Consider the following 24,590-nt stretch of genomic DNA (forward strand, 5'->3'; position numbering starts at 1 on the left):
CGCCGAAGCCGCAAGGCTCCCATCCACAGCAGCATCTTTTGCCCTCTCCACTCCCCGGCCCCAGCTCCCGCTTGCAATTTTGCAACTCCCGCTCCCGCCAGGGGGCCTATTTGCTCAGCTCGTTTGGCGGAAGGATCCGAACGCTGCGTTCTACTTTCTCAACCGTCTCCGCCCCCCTCCCCCGCCGCGCGCTCTGGCCCCGCCCCCTCCCCGCTCAGGCCCCGCCCCCTTCCGCGCGCCCAATGGCTCACAAACAAGTCCCGGCAGGGCCGCCGCACTCCCCCGCGCGCATCCGTGCGCCGCCCGAGGCTAGCTAAGGAGTCGGCGGCCATTTTGTTCTTCTCGTGGTTCCCGTGGAGAGAGAGGAGGAATCAGGGAGCGGGGCGGTTGGGGGGGAGACCCGCCGCGGCTGTTGCCACCGCCGCCGCCGCCGCCGCCACCGCTGCCGCGTCTGTGCTCGTGGCGCGGGGAAGGAGGCGTGAGTCCCGGGCGCGAGCCGCCGGCGGCGCCGCTGCGGGAGGGTCGGCGGTGGGGAGGCGATGGCGGATATAGATAAACTCAACGTCGACAGCATCATCCAACGGCTGCTGGAAGGTGAAGGAGGCGGCGGGCGGGCTGAGGGGAGGCAGGCGGTTGGGGGTGGGAGGTGGAGTTGGGAGGCCAGTTGGACTTGAGCACCGAGAGGGGAGTGAGCCCGCGAACTGGCCCTCGGGCCGGGGGCTGCCGGGCCGGGCCGGGCCGGGGTGAGGGGAGGCCGGCCGGCCGGCGGGGTCCCGCACCCGGTCCCGCCGCTCGCCCTCCCAGCGCCGCTCATTCATTGCACGGACTCGGGCGCAGCCTTCCTCCTCGGCCGTGAAATTTGAAAACTCTGCTCCCTACCCCCACGTTTCCGGTCCGGTCTCTGGCTCTCCACACGCCGGACCGGCGCTGGGAGGAGAGAAGGGTTTGGGGGTCTCGGGGAGAGGGGGGTTCCAGGTCCAGCCTGGAGGCGGGGTCCGTACTTTCTGGGACCGGTCCTCTCGGAAGGCGACTTCGAGGATAGGCTGTGGGTCCCCCCGGCTTGGAGGGCGGGCTTCTTTCCTGTCGCTCGTTTGTGTGTGTGTGTTTTGTGGGGCTGGGATGGGCTTCTCCGAACACCTCTCCGGGGGACGCTGGGACCCACCTCCTCCTGCGCTCCCCGAGAACTCCTTTTAGGCTGCCCTGTGCTGGCGAGGTCTCCGCGCTCTTTTCTGAACTTGCAGCCAGCGATGGTGACAGTTAGGATCTTTGCAGAGTGACAGGCTCTGGGCGTACATCTAATACATGAACAACCACGGTGATCACCGGAGCTTCCTGCGTGTCCGGCTGTTTTGTTTTGTTTTGTTTTGTTTTGTTTTGTTTTGAGCACTTTGCATAGATTTTAGCTAGTTCTCCCAGCAGCCTTGCGAAGTTGTTGCTATTGTTTTCTCGTGGTTTTTTTTTTTCAGAGCAAACACAGAGAGGTGAAGTCACTCGAGCAAGGTCACAGAGTTATGACAGATTTCCAAGCCAGGCAGTGAGTGAGGAGCTAAAACTGCTTCAGCTCACCCTGTGCGTGAAAGAAGGAGGTGTCCGGTGGTTACCCCAAGGTTAAAATGAAGCTTTACTTTGGCCGGCCTCAGACCGCCTGGCACTGGATTCATATTGATTTGGGAGACGGAGGAAGTCGGGATTTTTTTAAAGAGGGACGGGAAAGTGAGCTGCTCCACGTTTTGGGTTCCTGAACGGGTCTAATGCTAACGTCTTATTCAAAGCTTTAGGGGAATTTGAATCCCTTTCTTGATTTGGGCCACTGGGTAATATAGAGTTGATTGGGCCTTAACTTTTTTTGCCTTTATATTGTCCTTAATATTGTTGGACTGGAAATGCTGTGAGAGGGAGTCAAGAGCGTGGTGAACAATGGACAGCTCTGGCTTTTGCAGATCTTTTGAATTGTCATTAAAATAAGCTCCTGAAATAGCCTACTCTGTGTGGGGGACTTTTCCTCTTATACTTTTTTTTGTCTTTCCTCCTATTCGTTCTTGAAAGAAAACGAAAACCCATTAAATGAGTTCCAGAAATTATAACAAGTAAATAATACTTCCCATACTATTTAGTACAGCTCCTTATATGAGGGAGCAGTGGTTCAGAAGTGGATTAAAACAGTGCAATAAGAAAAGGACTTTCTATTACATGTTTTTATGTCAAAAACTTTACATTCTGCATAGCTGCAGGAATGTGTGGCTAGATTAAGATGGGCTTTATTTTACTGGGAAAACAGGAAAAATGAAATCTGTGAATTAGAAACAGAATTTTAAGATTAAGTCTTGTTATTTTTAGTTCTCGATTAAAGTAGTGTTTTAATGGCTTATGAATAGGCTAGCTGCACCATATACTTTTTTCTCATTGAAGTTAAATTGGCAAAGAAACTGATGATCTATTGAGAATATATATATATATATATATATATATATATATACACACACACACACACACACTTTATATATAAAGTATTGGTATTAAATTTGTGGATTTTGTAATGCTTTAAAAACCTTAAGACTTAAGTATATTTGAAAATGGAGGCGGTGTTAATTTTGTGGCCCTGTTGGAATTTTTTACATGTTCACGGTTGTCTTTTAAGGTGGTGGACTGTACCAGCTAGTAGAGAAGTAGCTTGGTGATGGTACTAAAAGGGCAACTCAAAAGTGAAGTCTTATTTAAGAAAAAAACAGCATGTTGGTTTAGATCTTTAGTCAGTACAGCTTTGCAGTTCTTTCTTTACCCTGTTAGTAGTTTTTCTGTAAGCAAAGTATCACCTTTGCAAACCCATCTTGGAAGTTTTTGTCCAGGCTCTGCCTTGATGATAAAACCTAAAGGTTGTTACTCCTTTGTAATATTAGGTTATTTAAATAACTGCACAGTAAAACTTAAGCAATTTAGAGAGAAAATAAGCCAGCTGTTGATTTGGTCCGATATTTCTACTGTGTTGGAGAAATATACTTTTGGTTATACTTTGTAAACGACCTTGCTCAGGGAGCTAGCACTTTCTCTGATACCTGGAGATTGTGACTTATTTTCACGTCCAGATTTGCGAGAAGCTTTTTTGCTCTGAAGCTGGCTACTTCGCACTGCAAGATTGTGCCAGGCTCTGCATAATTGCTTGGCTTGCCTTAGTGATTTAAATATGACCTTTGCCCTGGCCCTTGGAAAACCTTTACTGATTTGATTCTCTGGTGTGTAAGAGTTAATCTGAAGATATTCTAAAACTCTAAAATTGTTTAACTTATGTGTTTAGTTTTTTGGTGTAATATGAAACATGTTTACATTCTAATGCTAAAAAGACAGCACCCCTGGTTCTGAAGATAATAAACAAACAATGGGGGGGGGGGGGAAAGTTCTTAAAATGCTGACCAAGGCAAACAAAAGTAATCTTTCCTAATTGACACTTCAGCAGTTATATTTTCCTTTCATGCCAGATAATTTTAATGATTAGAGGCTTTACTTGGGATCAGTTATCATAGGACATTTTTGTTGGTAAAGATTAAAGCTGTTATTACCTAACTTACAAGAAGTCTGTGGTGTGAGCCCCCTCCTCTTCCTTCTCCAGCAGATCAGTTGTACGCTGCATCCTTTCCTTGGAGTTAAGACAGAAAGCTCATTGGAGACATGAGCTAAACTTACTCCAGTCCTTAACCACAGCATAGAAGAGATTATTTGTGCCCCCTTATCTGACAGTAGCAGGAGGCCAGGCGTTCCTTCCACAGCTGGGGAAATAGAGGTGCTGCTGGGCCTTGCATTAGTAGCCCATCTGGCGGTAGAGGTTGGTGAGATTGTTTTATGTCTTTGAAACTGCGGAACTATAATGACCTGCTTGTTCTGCATAAGTGTGTGCCATTCGGTCCATTTGAATATGTGAGAATTACTGATCTTGAAGCAGAGAAATGATTGATACTATATGGATTTGATCATTTCACTTAATTTACATCTGAGGCTAATAGTAGACCTTAAAGATTGAAATGTTAAGGAGATAATATTCTGATGTGAATTGATTTATAGATGAGGAAACTGGAAAGTCTTAGTATTAGTCAGGAAGACTAAGGGATAATTCCATCTATGGAGTTCATAGAATCCTGGGACAGATTTTTAAGGATCAGACCCTGTATCTAAAGCGTGTAAGAACAGATGATTTTCTTAGGAGTCTTGATTTATCCGGTATCTCCAATTTTTCTAGGGTTTAGTGGCATCCTATCGTCTAGAGGGGAGTGGGTATCACTGATATTAACGTCTCTTTTCAAATGTTGAGTGTAATAATCCATGGTTGTTGTTTTTATCAAAATGGGTTTTTAGACTACGGAAAGTTAAACATTTTTTTAATAAATTGGCTTCACTGTAGGTCTAGAATAGGGGTGTCGAACTCAATCAGAGAAGGGGCCAAAATCTAAAATCCAGCCTAAATCGCGGGTCGAATGGTTTACTGAACAGTCATAAACTGACAATGTCATAAACTGACAGCGGAGTGCAGTGATAACAGCCAGGTGCGGGCCACATTGCAAAGCCTGGCGGGCTGGATTTGGCCCGCGGGCCGTGTGTTTGACACATGTGGTCTAGAATATTCAAAGTGCTTTATTGAGGGCAGTGACTGTTTTGCAGCTATATTCTTACAAACTGCCTTGAGAACATTGGTTTAACCTTTAATGGCCCAAAGTATAAATTAGCCACTAAGAAAGGGGGGAGGGGGGGTGAAAACAATTAAGATGGTCAGAAAGTGGAAGTCTTCCTGCTGGTGATAACATTCTTGTGGTGTGTGTGTGTTAGAAAAGAACAGTAGTTTGTGGGAAAGTTTCATTATTCACTATTTTTGTTTGTTTGGGTTTCAGGGCTAATTTTTCCAAATCTGTCCAATATTGCAAGGTTATTTTGTCATTGAGATGAATGTGTGTCATATTCTTTTCTTAATATATTTTTATTGATTTTTTTTTTACAGAGAGGAAGAGAGGGATAGAGTTAAAAACATTGATGAGAGAGAAACATTGATCAGCTGCCTCTTGCACACCCCCTACTGGGGATGTGCCCAAAACCAAGGTACATGCCCTTGACTGGAATCAAACCTGGGACCTTTTAGTCTGCAGGCCAACGCTCTAGCCACTGAGCCAAACCTGTTAGACTCTTGGTTTATTTTTATATTTGTTTGCCATTCTTATATTTTAAATTTTTATTATATTTCAGCTAGTGCCTTTTTTTAATGATATTCCTTTAATGACCTTTCAAAACAGTTAAAGAGCCTTTAATTGAGGGACCAAAGAATACTTTTTCATTCCCCATAAATAATCTCAGTTACCTTCATTTTTCTTCCATAGTTTTTTTTTTTTTTGTCTCTGCTTTGCTTGCTGCTGTCAGAAAAGTTACTGTTGCTTGAGAGAGAAAGCTGTCATTGCAGATAGTCACCAGTGACATTCTTTTATTATTGTAGGGTTTTATCAGTTTGCTTTCAATAAAATTGCTGGGAAGTTTATGATCTGCCAGATAAGTAAATACGTTTGTTCAGAACACCTTTGCTGATAACAATCATAATGCATTTTTTTGAATCACCATTTCTAGCAAGATAAAGAAAAACTTTTACTCAAAAGTCATGTGAAAGGTCTAAGGTGAATATTTTAATGTATTGATCACTAGCCTATATATGTTCAGATGTCTACTAATTTTATTTCCTTGCAATACCTGGCACACCTGGATTTATGAGAAACGCTCCGGAGAATGGAATTTTTATTGGTTGGAATATTTTGGATTCCATTGACAGTAATTGAAATAATTTGAAAAAGCTATTGGGTCGGCAGCTAAGTAATTGCGGATTTTTTAAAGAAAATCAAAGACAATTTTTTCATGGAACTAAATAATTTTATTCTGTAATGTATTGCCCATTTTGATCAATGACCTTTTGCCATCTTTCAGGCAGCATCATAATCCCACGTTCAAAAAACTTCTGGTTTTTATTAGCAAAAAACTGAATCAGGTACGATTTGACATCATCATCATTATTGAAATTTTTACCATTCAAGGAGTTTTGTAAAGATCGAAACAAAAAGTAATCAGATGGTGCAAGGTCAGGACTATATGGTGGATGTGGCAAAACATCCCAACCAAGCTCCGTTAATTTTTGCCGAGTGACCAAAGATGTGTGTGGCTTTGCATTGTCATGATGGAATACAACACCTTTTCGATTTGTCAATTCGGGCCGCTTTTCTTCAACTGCATTGTTTAATTTCGTTAGTTGTTCAATGTAGACATCAGAATTGATCGTTCGGTTGGGTGGTAAGAGTTCAAAGTAGACAATTCCTTTGTAATCCCACCAAACTGATAACAAAACCTTCTTTTGATGAATATCAGCTTTTGATGTTGTTTGAGTTGGTTCACCTGGCCTGCTCCACGATCTTTTCCGCTTGATATTGTTGTAAACAACCCATTTTTCATTGCCAGTTATCAGTCGTTTTAAAAATGGATCATTTTCATTACGTTTCTTTAGCAAATCGCAGCTGCTAATGCGTTGCGTTAACTGTGATTCTTTCAGTTCGTGAGGAACCCATGTATCGAGTTTTTGAACATAGCCAAGTTGTTTTAAGTGATTTTCAATGCATGTATGTGATACATGAAGCTTCTCTGCAATCTCACGTGTTGTACTGTGACAGTCCGAATTGATTATTGCTTTGATTAGGGCGTCATCAACTTCAACTGGACGACCAGAGCGTCTTTCATCTTTGAGTGAAAAATCACCAGGACGAAATTTGGCAAACCAATTTTGACACTGCCGTTCTTTTAAGGCTTCGTCACCATAAACAGCACATAACTTTTTATGAGCTTGCGATGCGTTTTTCCCTTTGCGGAAATAAAAAGGAAAATATGACGAAAATGTTCCTTTTGATTTTCCATTTTTCAACGAATGCCAAACAAAAACTACAAAACAGATCAAAAAACTTTTTTTACTGATTAACAGCTGAATAGCCAACTATCAAATACAAAATGTGTTTTACATTTGTACTACGTCTGCAAACCTAAAAATTCAACTGAAGCCATATATGTGTGAAACCCGCAATTACTTAGTTGCCGACCCAATACTTAGGAAGTTATCCTGAGGTGACAACCCTTGAATTTCCCACCTATGAATCTCTCATTTATATAGGTTTCTCCCATGCACAGAGCATAGTGAGGGCTTTAAACCTCCAAGTAAGGACTGATGTTTATTGAGCACTGCTGTACTCTTTTTCTTTCAGCTCACAGAGATAAAAAAAGTAGCCTTTGTCTTTAATGGTAATAAAATGTTCTTAAGGTGATCTTTTACTTTTCTAATCTTTATGGAGGGGATAGTTCTAGTTATAGCAGTTATAACAACAATCTCCAAGTACCCATTTTGTCTTATTTTCTGTGCCTTCCACTAATGTAAGGTACTAGAGAAAAAGGACAGGTTTCTTGTGTAGCCTATTGTTATGGTAAATAACTACTGATAGTCTTAACAGATTGCATGATTAAATTCTTATTTAATGCCTCTCATGTATAAGGGTGCATTATGATTTTATATCCCATATCAATTTTTTCTTAGGAAGCCATGGCTGTATTGGGGTTTGTCCTATAAAAACTTTGATTTGGGAGTTTAATGAAGACCAAGTTCTTACTTGGGAGGATAGTATGTTGGAAGCATCACTAAAACTAGAGTCGGTCTGGGCCTAGTGTCCTTACAAGCTCTAACTTTGGACCAACTCTCGTTGAACCTCTCCAGACCTGTAATGAGGAGGTGATTGTACTCTAACCTATAGGATTGTTGAGGATTATCCAGCAATGTAAAGCCCCTTAGCTCAGTATCCAGCACACGGAAAGTGCTTGGCAGATGTTAGCCACAGCTAATACATGATTCTATTTTATGGACATTGAAAATGGGGAAGTACGTATTTATGCTGTTGGCTGATTTGGCCATTTTTAAGAAATATGTACAGTGTTCACTTGGGCTACCAAGACTCATTTTGAGATCTTTATCTTCTATTATCTTCAACTTGAAATTTAAGAGTAATCTTGTCTTTTTACAACTAGGGAAATAACTCCAGTAAAGCCTTGTAGGAAATAGGTATGTAGTCTGGAGTGTATGTTTAATTCTAATGCCACAAGTCAATAGTACTTAGGATTTATCCACACTTCATTTATGCAACAAATATCAAGTGCCTGCCATGTACTCTGAGAACAAGTGGTGTGTTTTTGGGATTTGTATTCTATCCTAGGTCCAGATGAGTGGGAGAAGTGAATTTGCAATTGCAATACAAAGTACAAGTGTGTGCTGGGTGTGACTGGCTGTTTGAGAGCATTTCAGAGAAGGGAAAGCAGGCTTATGAGGAGAGGAGAGGCTTGAAGGATGAGCAGGTATTTGCCAGTTGGTAGAAGATTGGTTGGGTGGAATTTCTATCATTTTACTTCTTAAGCTAATTGTAGGGGATTTAAAAAGCTTTGAGACCATGTTGTTTTTAATGATCAGTGTTCTTCAAATATAAAATATACTAAGTTCTGGGGGAATTTCACATTAAGAATAATTTTTAATTGTTAGTAGTATTTCTCTTTACTAAACTCTGCATTTCCACTCAGGACAGAATAAGAGAAAACTACCATAAACTGCATCTAAAGGTGATAATGGGAAGCCTCCGAAACCAGTAAAATTCATGTTCGCAGTATGAATATGATGACATTGATTTACTACTAGAGCATTCATGTAAAAAGTATAGCCTGAATTCTATATAGGTGTGAGTCAATGTTTACAGACTCCTGAAAAATAGAGTAGGCTCTTCATTCACAAATGTGAACTCTGCTGAAAACCATTCAGGTTGCAATCAGAAGTTTCAAGGAGTCCCCTCCAAGCCAAAAATAAAATTTTCTGCTGGGCTGTCTGCCCAAGTTTCTGGCTGACTTGTGGTAAAATCACTAATGATTGGGGTTTTCTGGCCAGTGAATCAAGAACACATCATCTTTCCACTGGTAGTGTTTTTTTGAGTTCTCTACCATGTGTGTGTTTAGCAAGAGAGAGAAATTGCTGTGGAAAAATCACTTTTTATTGCTCAGTTGCTGTTGTGTTATATATGCATTTGTTTTGTGTCTTCCCTCAAAAGTTATTACTGTATTTTTCCTTTAATTGCTTTTTGTTTCATAGTTTGATCAGAGACTGGCTAATCATTTAGTTCAGTCACATATTTTGGGGTTTAAAGTAGTGGTTTGGCCAACGCTATAGAACCAATATAGAACTTGGGGCTCCTGGCTCCAAATCCGCGCTCTTGGTTTCTTTGTGTGTTTCAAGAATTTGGTCCTCTCTTGTTCATTATCTCTCATTGGAATAAATATATATATATATGTGTGTGTGTGTGTACACTCTATACAGTTTAATTCTGCTCAAAACTTGTTTCTTCAGAAAATTGAGGGATTTTGGTGATTTCAGGCCGTAGGATGGCTTCGCCTAGGTAGGACAATGTTTCTCAAATGAGGACACAGCCCTTTGTAATGGGGAAAAATTCTCAACAAATGTCAGTTTTTTTACTTGTAATTTTGATCACTCTGTAATGTTACTTAGGTGTTACAGAGCAAAGCTGGATACAAACCTGTTAAGCCTATTGCTCTTATTCAACTAATTAAGCCAAATGATTTTGTAATTTGAATAGGAATAAAGCCTCCAAAACTAATAAAATTTAAGTTAGCAATGTTGATTTAATCTGATGGGTTTTGTGGTTTTGCTAATACTAAGTCACTTTTTATTGGCTTTAATGGTAGAAAGATGCAGGCTTGCATTTTATATTTAGTCTGGTCCTGTGTTTTCTCACTTTATTTCTAATGCAAAGAATGCCTGCTTTATTTCCTACACTTCCTACCGACTGATAAAATGAACTGTTACAGGCCAGGGGAGAGAGCTTGTGCTTTGTTTTGACAGTGAGTAGACCTCAGAGCGCTCTGATGTGGGTACTTGTGAGTTTAGGATGTCTGGTGCTGTGCTATGACTTTTTCTCCCTTTGCTCGTGTTTACTGTTCAGATTACCGGGAAGCCTTTCTTACAGCACAAGCAGACATCCTTTGCCCTGTGGAGGCATAATTGTATTTAAAAATGCAGGCATAGAAATTGCACTGCCAAACATGTATAACAAGCCTACAATGTGTTTTATTGAAGTCAAAATACTTAATTTTTCATAGATAAATCAGGGGCCTGAAGAAATACCTGAAAAACACTGATTCGGAGGGAGATGGGGGTCTGAGCCATTCCAATCTCACATTTTAAAACGTGGTTCATAGAAATATCTCAGTAATGGGATAATCTCTGAAACCTGCTGAGCAAATATTAATTCATTTATAAGGCTGGAGAAGAGAAGACAGGAGGCAAAAAGAGCTGGCCTGGTGGGCGGGCTGTAGGTGAACAAACAAGGCTGATTGTGTGGCTTGGATGCAGAACTGAGGCCTCAAGCCACAGGGAGTCTGATTTCAGCATGTAGTAAAAGAGAGACCTTTCTAACCATCCTCACACACAGTATCTTTAACTCTGTATAGAAGATGGCAACTGAATAACCTCTGAAATCCTGGCTAAGATTTAAGATTCTAATTAGGCATTAAAATCATGTTCTTTATAAATGTCCCGAAAATAAAGCCAGCCAAAAAGCTAAACTATTATTTTACCTCTTCGTTACCTAAAGTTTGTATCTTTTTAACTTACATTCAGTTGCATTTTGACTTCATTTGAGTAATTGGATTTTTTCTCCCCTACAGTAAGAGGGTCCAAGCCTGGTAAGAATGTCCAGCTACAGGAGAATGAAATCAGAGGACTGTGCTTAAAATCTCGAGAGATCTTTCTCAGTCAGCCTATCCTACTAGAACTTGAAGCACCACTCAAAATATGTGGTAAGTCTTGGAACACTAACATGTGATTGAGATTGATTAACTGAGGCAAGGATATATAGAATACCTTATATTAGCCAGCATAATCATTTGCTATTTGTGAATAACCTGGAACTACTTTAAGTTAAATAATTACAGCTCTAGAATAAATACTTCTGATGGGCTTAGTTTACTTAGATGTACTTCAGATTTACTAAAAATTATTTTGCTGAAGGAATAGAGACATTGAAAAAGGAAATGAATGAAACAGAAGGGAGAGCTAAGAAAAGGTCTGAATTATATGAATATGTAGGAATTATATTTAAGCTTAAAGTAGAATTGGTTATGCCTAAAAATAGACCTCCTTGGTGCCACTTTATAGTTTTACTTTTTCTACAGGATAGAAGCAGATAATCCATATAAGAACTAAACTTTATCTGAGTAATGTTATATTCTTCCAGTATATTTAACTACATTGATAAAGCAAATAAATTCTCTAGCATTATCTGTGAGGGGGGAGTTGAAGGGTAGAGTGAGTATGTATCTTTGTTCACCTGGTGTCAGGGCTCAGTAGAAATGCAGTGGTTCTGCAGACACAGTACAGGAGACTCAGCTGTCAGAGATCTGATATTGATCAGGGACCTGAAAGGAAAACTGTGTTACTTGGCAAGAAGGCCTGCCTAGGCATTAGTAATCTTCCCACAAAATAAATTAATTAGTTGAGTTTTGCGTGGGATTGTGGATCTACACGTACACTTAAATTTTTTATTAAGCTTAATTGAACTAAAAAGGTAGAAGATTGGAAATTAGTGTTAGCTATCAAATTTAACTGTCCTTATTAGAGGCATTGCCGCTATGCAATGAATGTTTAAAGAATGTCTTTCAAAGCTTTGTTAATGCACTACAAGTATGAAGACACTGTTTAACAAAACCCTTGCTTCTAGGTGATATCCATGGGCAATACTATGATTTGCTTCGACTCTTTGAGTACGGTGGTTTCCCACCAGAAAGCAACTACCTGTTTCTTGGGGACTACGTGGACAGGGGGAAGCAGTCGCTGGAGACTATCTGCCTCTTACTGGCATACAAAATCAAATATCCCGAGAATTTTTTTCTTCTCAGAGGAAACCACGAATGTGCCAGCATCAATAGAATTTACGGATTTTATGATGAATGTAAGTACTTCTATATCTAAGGAAGGGTTACCTAAATTGAGATACTTGGTCATAAACTTAACATAGTTCTGTTGATACCATCTCTCTCTTGTTTCATCTACTTTTTCTTAGTATTTTCTTTTGGGCGGTGGGAGGAGTAGATGGATATTCACAGCTAACTTAAGAAAGGATTCGTGCCCTTACAGGTTTGGCTCAGTGGATAGAGCCTTGGCCTGTGGACTGAATGGGTCCCAGGTTCAATTCTGGTCAAGAGCACATCCCAAAGTTGTGGGCTCGGTCCCCTAAGGGAATGTGCAGGAGGCAGCTGTTCAATCATTGATGTTTCTATCTCTTCCTCTCTGAAATCAATTTTTAAAAATTTTTTTTTTTTAAATAAGGATTCCTTTTATACAACTGTTATCTCAACAAGTACTTTGAAGTTTTCATTGAAATTCAAATCCAGATGATCTTTGTTGTGATGTATATCCTAGTGTGGGAATATTAGCTACATCACTTTCAGTTTCTATTTGATGCAAAGGCCTTTAAAAATTAGAAGGGCAGCATTGGTTTGGTCATTAAGAAGACTCAATTATTGATCTTGTATTTACGCGGCCCCCATCCCATCAGGCAGGCATATTTTGCCACCCAGTCTTCTTGTGGGCATAAAAGTGTCCTTGACATAAATGGCTTTCATTTGATGGTTTATAGACTTTTAAAACAATTACTCATGTTTTATTAAATTTTTATTGTCAACTTTATTAAGGTGATGTTTTATTCAAATGTAGATTTTTTTGTGGGGCAATATAAAAACTGCTGGTTTAAGTGATAGCCTTATTTCCCAAGTATAACCAACACTCTGCACTATTTTCTTTCTAACCTTATGACTGCAATAATGGTAAGGCTGAGAGGTATTTGTTGTTGGATACAATGTGAATTGTGTGTTATCCTTTACTGATAATCTTTTATTTATTTTTTTATTGGTTTCAGAGAGAAAGGGAGAGATAGAAACATCAATGTGAGAGAGAATCATTGATTGGCTGCCTCCTGTACATCCCCCACTGGGGATCGAGCCCGCAAACCAGGCATATGTCCTCACTGAGAACCAAACCATAATCTCATAGGTCGATGTTCAACCACTGAGCCACACTGCTCGGGCTGAACTTTCTAATATATAATAATAGGAAACTACATTAGGGATTCTGGCTCAGAATCCCAGGATTTGAAAGCTTGCAGAGATGTTGGCAATTACCCAGGCTAAATCTTTCTGGAGTGATCTGAAGTGGCCTTGGGCAATGGAATGGGGGTTGGGGGAATGTAGAGAAATAGAAGAGAAAGCAGGGGCCCAGGACTTAGTTAAGATGCTCAGAGACAACAGGAGGGAAAATCCTAATATTTGTTAGAGAAGCCAACAACATAGCAAAGGAACTTACAGGAGATGCTGGAATATGTTGCATGACTAAGGAATCAAGGAGCAAAGCAGACTTCAAGAAGGATGGGGATTGTTGGCACTGGCAAATGCAGCACATGGGCAAAGGAGAGATCTCAGGGAGCGCTGGTGGTCATCCAAAGAGAGCTTTTTAATTTTGTCCAGGGTTGTGTGTGTTTTTTGTTTGTTTTGTTTTTTTAATATATTTTTATTGATTTTAGAGAGGACGGGAGAGAGAGAGAGAAACTTCAGTGATGAAAGAGAATCATTGATCAGCTGCCCACCTGCATGTGCTCTGACCATGATTTAAACCATGACCTCCTGGTTTATAGGTTGACGCTCAACTACAGTCATGCTGGCCATGTATCAGTCTCTTTTTAACCATCGTAAAATTTTCACAGGTAAAAGAAGATATAACATTAAACTGTGGAAAACTTTCACAGACTGCTTTAACTGTTTACCGATAGCAGCCATCGTGGATGAGAAAATATTTTGCTGTCATGGAGGTATGTGGGCTGATTTTAATTCCAAATGGAACCGTAGGGTTTTTTTTATCCCCTCTAAATGGTATATTTTGACATTTTTGAGTTATCATTGGGATGACTTCCTCTGTCAGATAACTCTTATTGACCATGGATTCACTTTGGCACAACCAGGATTATTTGAATAGAAGTCTGAAGTAAGCAATTGATTTGTTATAGGGAATTCTAGACTCTGTAACCGTTTGATTTGAAAACAGAACTGAAAATACTTTAAATACAAAATGCACAGCAGTTAACATTCTGGACCATAGATCTAGAATACCGAAAATGTCAGTAGACTTTCCCCGCGTCTGTGTTTTATCCTTTCAAAAGAGAATTTTAATTTCATGCATGTTGAAGTAACTGTTCCCATATACTGTTTAAATATACTGGGCCCACAGATGAGTGCTTAAAATAAATCCCAGTGCTAATTCAGTTTTTGGGTTTTTTTACCCAGAGCTTAGTAAGAAAACATATCCATAGGTTTAATTTTAAAACTTCGCCGTTGAGTCTCTCTGAAGTGGTTTTCTTTACATTCTTCTTATTTAATAGGTTTATCACCAGATCTTCAATCTATGGAGCAGATTCGGCGAATTATGCGACCAACTGATGTACCAGATCAAGGTCTTCTTTGTGATCTTTTGTGGTCTGACCCCGATAAAGATGTCTTAGGCTGGGGTGAAAATGACAGAGGAGTGTCCTTCACATTTGGTGCAGAAGTGGTTGCAAAATTCCTCCATAAGCATGATTTGGATCTTATATGTAGAGCCCATCAGGTATTGGTTTTGAATTTTACATGTACACTTAGAGCATGTGTGTGACAAGATTCTCCTTGTTGATTTTGGTGGGTAGGTATTGCTTGTTTATACAAAATGTCTCTGAAGTTGACCTGCAGGGTATCAGGCTCAACAGGAAACTAAGAGTGGTTTTACTCACCTAAAATTTGCACCTACTTATACTGAGAACATTTTCTCTCCAAGGTGGTTGAAGATGGATACGAATTTTTTGCAAAGAGGCAATTGGTCACTCTGTTTTCTGCACCCAATTACTGTGGAGAGTTTGACAATGCAGGTGCCATGATGAGTGTGGACGAAACACTAATGTGCTCTTTTCAGGTAGAGGATGTTCTCAACATTGTTTCTTTTTATGTCTCAGAGGAAAAAAATGCTTTCTGCTTGCTGTTCGTTTATGTTAGACTAAATTTTTATTTTCCCTTAACCAGTGTTTATCTTAGTTCAGTAATAAGTAAACCCTCTTTCAAGGAAAACAATATCATGGAACCTTTCCCCTAGTGTCCAATTTAATTGCCTTTGCATTATTTAAGTAGGTTTTAAAGAAATTTAAAAAAACAAACAAACAATACATTAGCTCTTTATGCTGATGTCCCCTTTACTATAAATCTAACGATAGTGTCAGTATGATGTTCAGTTTAAATTAAATCACTGATTGCATGTGAGAATAGTGCTAACTCCATGTGCCAGATGTGCTGTGATTAATTACTCAGTTCTCCCACCACTTTTCCCTAGTGTAAATTTCTCTGGTATAATTTCTACTAAACCTCTGTTGATGCACCATGACATCATTTGGCCTTCACTCGGCACAAAAGCCATTTACAAAAAGTAAAGTCTGCTGCTCCCTCTCTTTCTCCTTCACCTATGTCAAACTTGTACCACTTCAAGCCACCCCAGTCATAAATATAAATAGAGCCGCTGAAGTCATGTGCAGTTAAATGGAGTCAAACAAGGAACGTGCAGCTCCCAGAGATGTGGGAGGGTCCCCTCAGAGCCCTTGCTCTCCTTATGTCAGAGGGGGTAGCCTAACTATTCTACAAGGTGTAACTTGAGAAAATTTCCAGAGGCAAAATAATTTGTCCAGAGTATATCTTATCTATTCATCATAACATTTATTACCAAAATGTTTACTTGTCAACTTGGTTCATGTTAATAAGCTATTGGGACTTTCAACGTTGTTGGGCAGTTTTAAAGTCAAAACCTGTTGAATAAAAGATTTGAATGACATTTAAGAGATCTTAAGAAGATTTGGGGTTGAGTCTATTTCCTAAAATGCACTTGTCGTTTGCATCTTTGCAGATTTTAAAGCCTGCAGAGAAAAAGAAGCCGAGTGCCACGAGACCGGTAACACCTCCAAGGGGTATGATCACAAAGCAAGCAAAGAAATAGATATCATTTTGACACTGCCTAGTTGGGACTTGTAACATATAGTATATAGCCTTCATTTTTAAAACTGTAATGTGTATTGGTCAGCTTGCTCAAATAGTGTGTTTGTGGGGCCCTCCCTTCCATTTTTTCAGTTAATGAATGGCATTTGCTGGTTATAACAGCAAATGAAAGACTTCACGACTTCACTCCCAAGAAAAAATGTTTTGTTTTTTAGTTCTTCCTTTTGCAAACAAGTTTAATGATGGTGTTAAATCTGTGCACCCCAGACAGTTTATCCTGTCTAAGGGGTAAGTGTACAATTGACTTTCTTTTTTTAGTTCAGTAAAAACCATGGATAATGTAAATGCTTGTTTTCTTTAGGATATAAAGAGAGCCCTAAGGTGCTCAGTCTGTATATGTTATTGTCATAAAATGCATACTGTTGATACAAATCACTGTGAACATTATTTTTTTTTTTTTTTAGGAATTTGTTTCAAAGGGATTACTTATTTCTCTCATTGTCTTGTCATGTACAAACTGGTTTTTATAGCTGTCAACATTAGGAGTAACTTTCAACCTTGCCAGCATCACTGGTATAATGTATATTTAATTAAAGCACACTTTCCTCTACCTTATACTTAAAATGACAAAGCCATTATTTTCAATGTTTGTGACTCTTTCCTAAAGCCAAAGTTTCTGTTGAAATATGTATTGACACCCCCAAGGATAAGGAGGTATGGTTTGTGTATCCATGCCACCTTCTTGAGGATTCAAAATCAGGTTTTTGAGTTTGAATAGCAATTAGTAACATAGTGCTGTTTAAGCTATTAATGATTAAAATTAATAACATTTTGTACAATTTCCATATAGTCTATTCATTAAGTAATCTTTTTACAGTTGCATCAGGCCTGAACCCGTCCCTTCAGAAAGCTCCAAATTATAGAAACAATACTGTTCTATACGACTGAGCGATTATGCTTTCTTTGGCCTACAGTCTTTATTCTGCGGTGAAGTTGAGGCTTATAAGTCAAAACAAAAGAACTAACTTACCTATCCACCAGTTTATACAGAACTTACATTATCTATGACTTTTTTAAACCCAAGATCTGTTCAAAAGAAATCTGTTTCAACAGATGACCGTGTACAATACCATGTGATAAAAGTGAATTCAGACTTATTAAATGACGAACTTGTTAAATCCTCTCAGTGTCAATTTATCAGCACAATACACACAGGAGAACTATTGATGGCATATTGACTAGATGTTACTGAATAAATTGCTCTGAAAAACCACACAATTTCTATTTGAATTTGTCTTCCTTCAAATAGTCTGTTTTCCCAAGATGGATTCTAACATGCATGCTCATGTTCTTTGAGTTCTAACCTGGATGTAGCTAAGTTTCTAAAGTGGCATGATGAGATTAAACTATCCTCCCATAATATATTTGGGGAGGTGTGGGACTTGGTGAGCTGTGATTTCATCTGTATTCATAGTTTTCTTTTTGTCTGGGTTCAGTTGGACTTGGCGGTAATTCAGGAGCTACTTTATATTTGTCACACGTGTTGCCTGCACATATTAATCTCTCAAAGTACGTTAAAAGTGGGTAACACGTGTCATTTTATTAAAAGCAGCTCTATCCAAAGGGGAGTTTGAAGAGGTCCTGCTCATGAGGGGCAGTTTGAACCGACGGAGGGAAGAGGCAGGTGCGCTGGGGTGGCCTCCCCTCCGCACAGACAGGCTCGGTCCTGAGGCATCGCGAGTCCCTGGCCCCGGTGTTCCTCTGCCAGTCAGAGAAGTGGGACTCCATGACTTGGCACTAGCACCTTCCTGCTCCACATCCGGTGATAAGTCCACAGTTGCATTTCACTTTTCCTGTAATTCTCCCAGACCTCTTTGACTATAGGAAGAAAATGAACAGTGATTGATTGTGTCAAAGGCCACTTTCATATGTCTTGAATCTATGCTCTGGACATTGTCAATTATGTCACTTCTAAGATTTCAAAAATAAAGTTGTAATATTGGGCCACTCTGCTTAGGTTATAGAGTGTGGAGTAGAGTGTCTAGCTTAAAATTATCTTCAAAAAACCAACAGGCATGGCACTGATTAGGTAGAGAACAATGTCAATCTTTGGTTTTTGGATGTGAGGGTTTTTTTGTTTTTTTGTTTTTTTTTTAATATATTTTATTGATTTTTCACATAGAGGAAGAGAGAGGGATAGAGAGCTAGAAACATCGATGAGAGAGAATCATCGATCAGCTGCCTCTTGCACACCCCCTACTGGGGATGTGCCCGCAACCAAGGTACATGCCCTTGACCGGAATCGAACCCGGGACCTTTCAGTCCGCAGGCCGACGCTCTATCCACTGAGCCAAACCGGTCCCGGCTGGATGTGAGGTTTTAGAAGAGCTTTGAATAATTTGAAACTTCTATGTGACAACAGAACTTGAGGCTTTACCTTGTAATTCCCAGTCTACCCTAACATTTCTTATTTTATAAGCTAGTGGTTTTACCTGGTTCAAGCCCTGTCTCCTACTTGTGTAATTTAAGTGAGGAGTTTAAATGCTGAGCCACAACTGTCCCTAGCCCCTCAGTGTGAATCATTGAATGAAATAATGTAGTATGCTCAGAAGAGTGTTTAATTTAGAATAGTATTCAGTAAATAGTTATACTTGGGGCCTTATAATTACTCGGTTGTTTCATGTGTTTGAATATCTCAATTGGTTGACTGTAAGTAGTCATCTACCTTTTGTGGGCTGATTGTGACCTGATTCTGAGCTGTGGACAGCTAAGCCTTTCTGTGCACTGACTGCATACAGAACACTTATGGATAATTTTCAGCAGATGCAATGTAAAAGAAATAACTAGGAAACATGAAGTTGCAATTATTAGTGTAATATTTTAAATGGTAGTTTTGTTTTAAGTGATTGTTTTATAATGTATTCCAGCTCTTAAGATAACAGCACCATTACAAAACTATTCAGAAAGATAGGTGATAGCCATCCTTAAATGTAACTAAACAGCCTGTATAATATAATTTAAACCCATCCATTAAAGTCATGGACTAGGCCTACCCACACCTACTAGCTTGCAGTGAACAGCACCCTTCATTTAAGACCAGAGACTTCTCACGTAACACACAAGTGTGTTTTGAGACATGGGGACTAGGAACAAGTGAGTGCTGAGCCATGAAGGTACAGGAATTAAAAGGAAACTCAGTTTGCTGGTAAACTAAGGCATCATACTATCCAGGAAGGGCATGAATGTGGTAGTTTGGATAGAACTAGGATCTGCATGAGGGCAAAGAAATGTTTTATGCATGTTTGGGTATGTAGAAGACAGTAAAAGAACTACAAAAAGTTAAAAGGTTTTTGGGTTCTGTATACCCATTTCCCACCTCTTGGAAAAGAGACCCAAAGCTCATTCAGCTTTGTAGACTGGCTACCTTGAACCTGTGTGGATGACTTCACTTTTTCAGTTATGCAAATCTGATGCACACCTGAGCCTAGACCAGAAGACTAGACCCCTGCTCCCAGGCTTTTCCTGATGGGATTTGGACGATTAAACCACAAAAGGTACCTACAACTTGGCTTGCACTTTTGGTAAACAGCTCTATGATACAAAAGGTATTTCTAAGGTTTGCATCAATGGCAATGCAAAGCAATGTCAGGAAAACTTGGTGCAGGAAAAGTCAATTATCATTCATCCTTGCTGGATTATATATGTGAGCTGCAGAAAAAGAGTGAAAATGAAGATGCCTTCAACTTTAACCCAAGACTGAAACAGAATGAATACTTAAAATTCCTGGCTTCCCTGGAATTTGTGCTTGACTAAGTGAACAGAGACTGCTACCCATCTGATCAAATAGCTTCAGGAGCTGGAACAAGCATGGCTTGAATTTGTTGCAAATATCTGAATAAATCCCAATACAGGTAGGCATTTCTGTTGTGGGAATTATATCATTTGTCAGTTATTTGAAGTATAAATATGTTACAGAATTAAATAAAGCACTTTGGTTAATTATGAAAATCTGTAATCAAATAGAAAGTTAGCAACAATTCAATAGGAAAATTTGTTACCTAGATAAGTTCAGAAAGAACTTTATACTCTGAGCTAACAAAAGTTCATAAGGCCCTGAACAGTTTGGCTCAGTGGATAGAGCGTCGGCCTGCAGACTGAAAGGTCCCAGGTTCGATTCTGGTCAAGGGCATGTACCTTGGTTGTGGGCACATTACCAGTGGGGGGTGTGCAAGAGGCAGCTGATTGATGATTCTCATCAATGTTTCTAACTCCCTCTCCTTTCCTCTCTGTGAAAAATCAATATATAAGTTCCTAAGAATTTTAAAATATAAGGCACGCAAAATATTGGAAATTAATCAGGTGGCAACAGTCTTACATACTTCCAGAAATATTCAGAAAGCATGTCAAAGCACTGTACAAGCTTGATATGGAGGGATTGTATAAAATTGTCACTACCCAGATTTTTTTTTAAATATTTTTTAAAAGTATTACATATGTCCCGTCTCCCCAACCCCCATTGACCTCTTCCAGCCCCAGGCCCTCAACACCCCACCATCTGTGTCCATGAGATATACAAATATGCATATAAGGTCTTTGGTTAATTACCTCTCCCCTCCCTGCCTTCCCTCGGAGATTCCACACTCGATTCAGTGCTTCCAAGTCTCTGGATCCATTCCATTCATCAGTTTATTTTGATAGATTCCACATATGAGTAAGACCATGTGATACTTGTCTTTTTCTGACTTATTTTACTAAGCCCCAGGTCCCTCCATGCTGTCTCAAAGCCACCCCGATTTTGTTTTTAGGAAGGGAGAGAGATTCTACTGAGGATCAAGTGTTCACACCCTGACCGGGAATGGAGCTTGCAACCTCTTGGTGTATGGATCGATGTTCAAGCACTGAGCCACACTGGCTGAGCCCAACTAATTTTTTTTTTTAATATATTTTATTGATTTTTTTACAGAGAGGAAGAGAGAGGGATAGAGAATTAGAAACATCGATGAGAGAGAATCATCAATCAGCTGCCTCTTGTACACCCCCCACTGGGGACGTGCCCGCAACCAAGGTACATGTCCTTGACCAGAATCAAACCTGGGACCCTTCAGTCCGCAGACCGACACTGTCCACAGAGCCAAACCGGTTTCGGCCCAACTAGATTTTAAGTCTTAAAATTGGGAATGACATAGTCATTATCTTACTATTAGAGGCCCAGTGCACGAAATTTGTGCAAGGGGCTCAGTCATCAGAGACCCTGCTTCCTCTAAAAGGTCGTCCAGAAGGTCATACCGCTGTTCAGCCATCTGGACTAATTAGCATATTATGCTTTTATTACTATAGATTAGGACACACCATTTAATTTGGTGGAAGGGCCAGCCAAAAGACTTCTACTAGCGTAAGGTAAAAGCATCTACTTAGTATTACAAATGTGCAAATACCATAGGAACAGTACTAAGAAGGTATTGTTCCTGCCCAATGTCAAACATTGGAAAATCCAAAACAGTTGTAATAATTAAGTTGTAAGATTTTTTTTCCCCCACATAGATTTCAAGTTCATTCTTGTCTCAATTCTCTAATATTGGCTGAGACTAAATGTTGAATTGTAATCATCGTTCAGCCAACATGCATATTTGGTGTAATTAGGAAAAACCTGAAGAGCCATTTAAAAATGCATATTTCTGCCCTACCAGTGTGGCCCAGTGGTTGAGCATCAATCTATGAACCAGGTCATATGTCTGGGTTGTAGGCTCAATCCCCAGTAGGGGGCATGCAGGAGGCAGCCAATCAATGACTCATCAATACTTCTCCCTCTCTGAAACCAATAAAAATATATTTTAAAAAATACAAGGATGGGAAAATGCATATTCCTTCTTTCTTCTAGCCACCATAGTAGCGCAGTAGGAACTACCATGACTCCCAGAAAGGACCAGCCCACACACCAGTTGTTCAGGGCTGGCGAACAAGAGAACAGTAACTAGTCATGTTCTTAGACAGACTGGCTGCTTGACCTTTCCTGCAAAACCTCTGCAAGCTAGGTAGGTGTGGCAGGCAGGCAGGCAGGCAGGAGTGAGCTGGTGGGATAAAGGAAGTTCATATGCCATCTGCTGGAGATTTGCTCACTCACCAACTGCATGAGCCTTGAATCAGATTCCATACCTTATACCAAAATAAAAGCACCTCTTCCAAATATGATAATCCTCCTACAAACACCAATATCTTCTCATGTTTAATGTTAACCCTTCGATTAAGGGATAGCTGGAGTTGACTGACAGATCATACCCTCAAGTAATTTTCCCCAACCCCCATTAGAAGGCTGTGCAGTATAAATTATAAAATGTACAGATCCAGCCCTAGCCAGTTTGTCTCAGTGGATAGAGCATCTGCCTGCAGAAAGGGTCCCAGGTTGGATTCCGGTCAGGACACATGCCCAGATTGTGGGTTCGATCTCCCGTGAGGAGCATGCAGAAGTCAGCCAATCAATGATTCTCATCATTTATGTTTCTATCTACCCCTCTCCTTCCTCTCTGAAATAAATAAAATTTTAAATAAAATGCAGGGATCCAGTGTGGATCAGGGTTGGCCGGAGTTTGCTCACCAGCTTGGCTTATATTGGTTTCAGGGCTGCACCCGTGTTTCACTGTTTTTACTAATAGGGTCACTGAGTATTACACCCAGTAAGATTAAAGATTTGCTGCATGCAAATTATTGATTGGGTGCACATTTTGGTCACAATGAGTGGTGCATTTTTTGGAGATTATTTTTAAATCTATGATCTTATTCAGGTTAATATTTCATTTAAAACTTTGACCTCTGCTTTTGCATTTATATAATCCCAAGAGCTGAGAAAGGTGCTCTGCCTTCTCTCCCCATCTCTAGAAAGACGGGGTACCTCTAAGAATGCTGTCCAAACTTTTTCTGACAGAACCCTTGAAAGAAAATCATGTGAAAGGCATCCTACGTAAAATAAAATCAGAACAGCTCTGTTAGAAGCAGAGACTGGGGGCTGTTTGTCCCCCACCAGCTTCAGCCCCCACCATCCCGACCCCCTTACAGGATTGAAACCACTTCTCTAGGGGAAATCCTGGCTGCTGCTTTCAGGCCTGTTTGTAGACCAGCATCGGTAAGGTGTCGGTTCAACCTTCTACAATTGCAGCCTTCTCAGACTTGGTGAGGCCTTGTCTAAGATCTAACGAGCTAAGAAATTCAATCTGAGTACTCTGGGTAGAAAGTTAATCAAGTAGCCCCTTTCAGAGTGACTTGGCTGGCTTTCCTTTCTCGGTGTTGCACGAAGGGACACGGCAGATGAGGAAAGCCTGGGGGGGAGTAGCCGCGGTGAGGTCTCTGGTGAGGCGGCTGTCTCGCCTCCATGATCCCCGATTATTGCCACGTCAGTTTTCGTTCTGCCTCATCTCTGAGCACGTGGTTGACCACTCTGCCTCCTGCACGAAGAGCCTGCTCCTGGACAGCAGGGACTTCCTCCTCTCTCTCCCTCAGCTGTTGGCCTGGTTCCTTGGATGCAAATGATAGAAACCAGTTCAGGTGGCTGGAGCAAACAGGACGAGCACCAACAGCCCAGATCCCACCCTGGTGTGAGCGGATGGCAGCCATGGGCGCGCTCTGTCTCCCGGGGGCTCCATGTGTGTCATGTGCCCACCTCCCAGCTGAATGGGGAGGACACTTGGATGCACACAGTTCTACCAGACCCAACGGGGTTAGCGCCTCAAACAGGAGTTGTTGCTATCACCAAGAGAAAGTGACATGGGCCCAGAGCAGCAGCAACACCCAACTAATGTCCCAATATGGGTGAAGAGGGCAGGATGTTCCTGGCAGTGAGTACCCTGACCCAAACCATAGCGAAACGCGTCATCTCAAAAACAGGCATGCGTGCGGCTGCTGGGGTGAGTGAACAGTGACATCAGGGGCCCAGGTGCTTTCCACCCCTCGCTTTGCCCTTCGGCCAGGAGCAGGTGCCCATCCGGGCCCTATGTCCAGCCCTTGACAGGAGGAAGGAGAGAGGCTGCCTTCTGCCATGCTCCTGGGAAGAGCAAACTTCCCAGAGGCCCCTGCAGACTTCCCTCAGGCCTCACTGCCAGGCTTTGGGTCACGGGCCCTTTCCTGAAGCCCAACCACGACAGGGAGGGCTGAAATCACCCAGGTCGCTTTCCACTGGTCACCTCTGTGGAGAAGCTGGGGACTCAGACCTGGTCGGCCACATGCACCCCACCTGGTGGGACGCCCCGCCGGCCGGGAGGGCTGACCACATCGTCCAGAGTAGTTTCCATGAGTAACCAGCAGGTGGAACAAGATGCTGCTGCTGCTGAGTCCTTCAGTGTGAGGTCCTGCTCACCAACATGAGGAGGTATTTCCTGGGTCCTCCTCTTCCCAGTGTTCAGTCTCACGCACTTGGACAGGCAGGGAAGATGCTGGAGGCCTGGAGA

The 24,590-nt window shown here is 41.0% G+C and overlaps 1 protein-coding gene and 1 long non-coding RNA gene across 2 annotated transcripts; one reads left to right on the forward strand and one right to left on the reverse strand.

Annotated features, from left to right (window-relative positions):
* The first annotated feature begins 298 nt into the window (after nt 1-298).
* PPP1CC (protein phosphatase 1 catalytic subunit gamma) lies at nt 299-17,433 on the forward strand. Its single transcript, XM_084868072.1, has 8 exons — nt 299-594; nt 10,768-10,899; nt 11,820-12,050; nt 13,857-13,961; nt 14,529-14,752; nt 14,957-15,091; nt 16,067-16,127; nt 17,033-17,433. Exons 1-8 carry the CDS (start codon nt 540-542, stop codon nt 17,101-17,103), a joined length of 1,014 nt encoding a protein of 337 aa, XP_084724198.1. The 5' UTR covers nt 299-539; the 3' UTR covers nt 17,104-17,433.
* On the reverse strand, nt 16,600-20,420 carry LOC311613772. The gene is made up of 2 exons (XR_014793515.1): nt 18,512-20,420; nt 16,600-18,262 (listed from the first exon to the last, which is right to left on the reverse strand). It is a non-coding gene; the product is annotated as an uncharacterized lncRNA (long non-coding RNA).
* Between the last annotated feature and the right edge of the window lie 4,170 nt (nt 20,421-24,590).

The sequence above is a fragment of the Pipistrellus hanaki genome (genome assembly GCF_964339955.1).
Source record: "Pipistrellus hanaki genome assembly, chromosome: 19".
Lineage (NCBI taxonomy): Eukaryota > Metazoa > Chordata > Mammalia > Chiroptera > Vespertilionidae > Pipistrellus > Pipistrellus hanaki.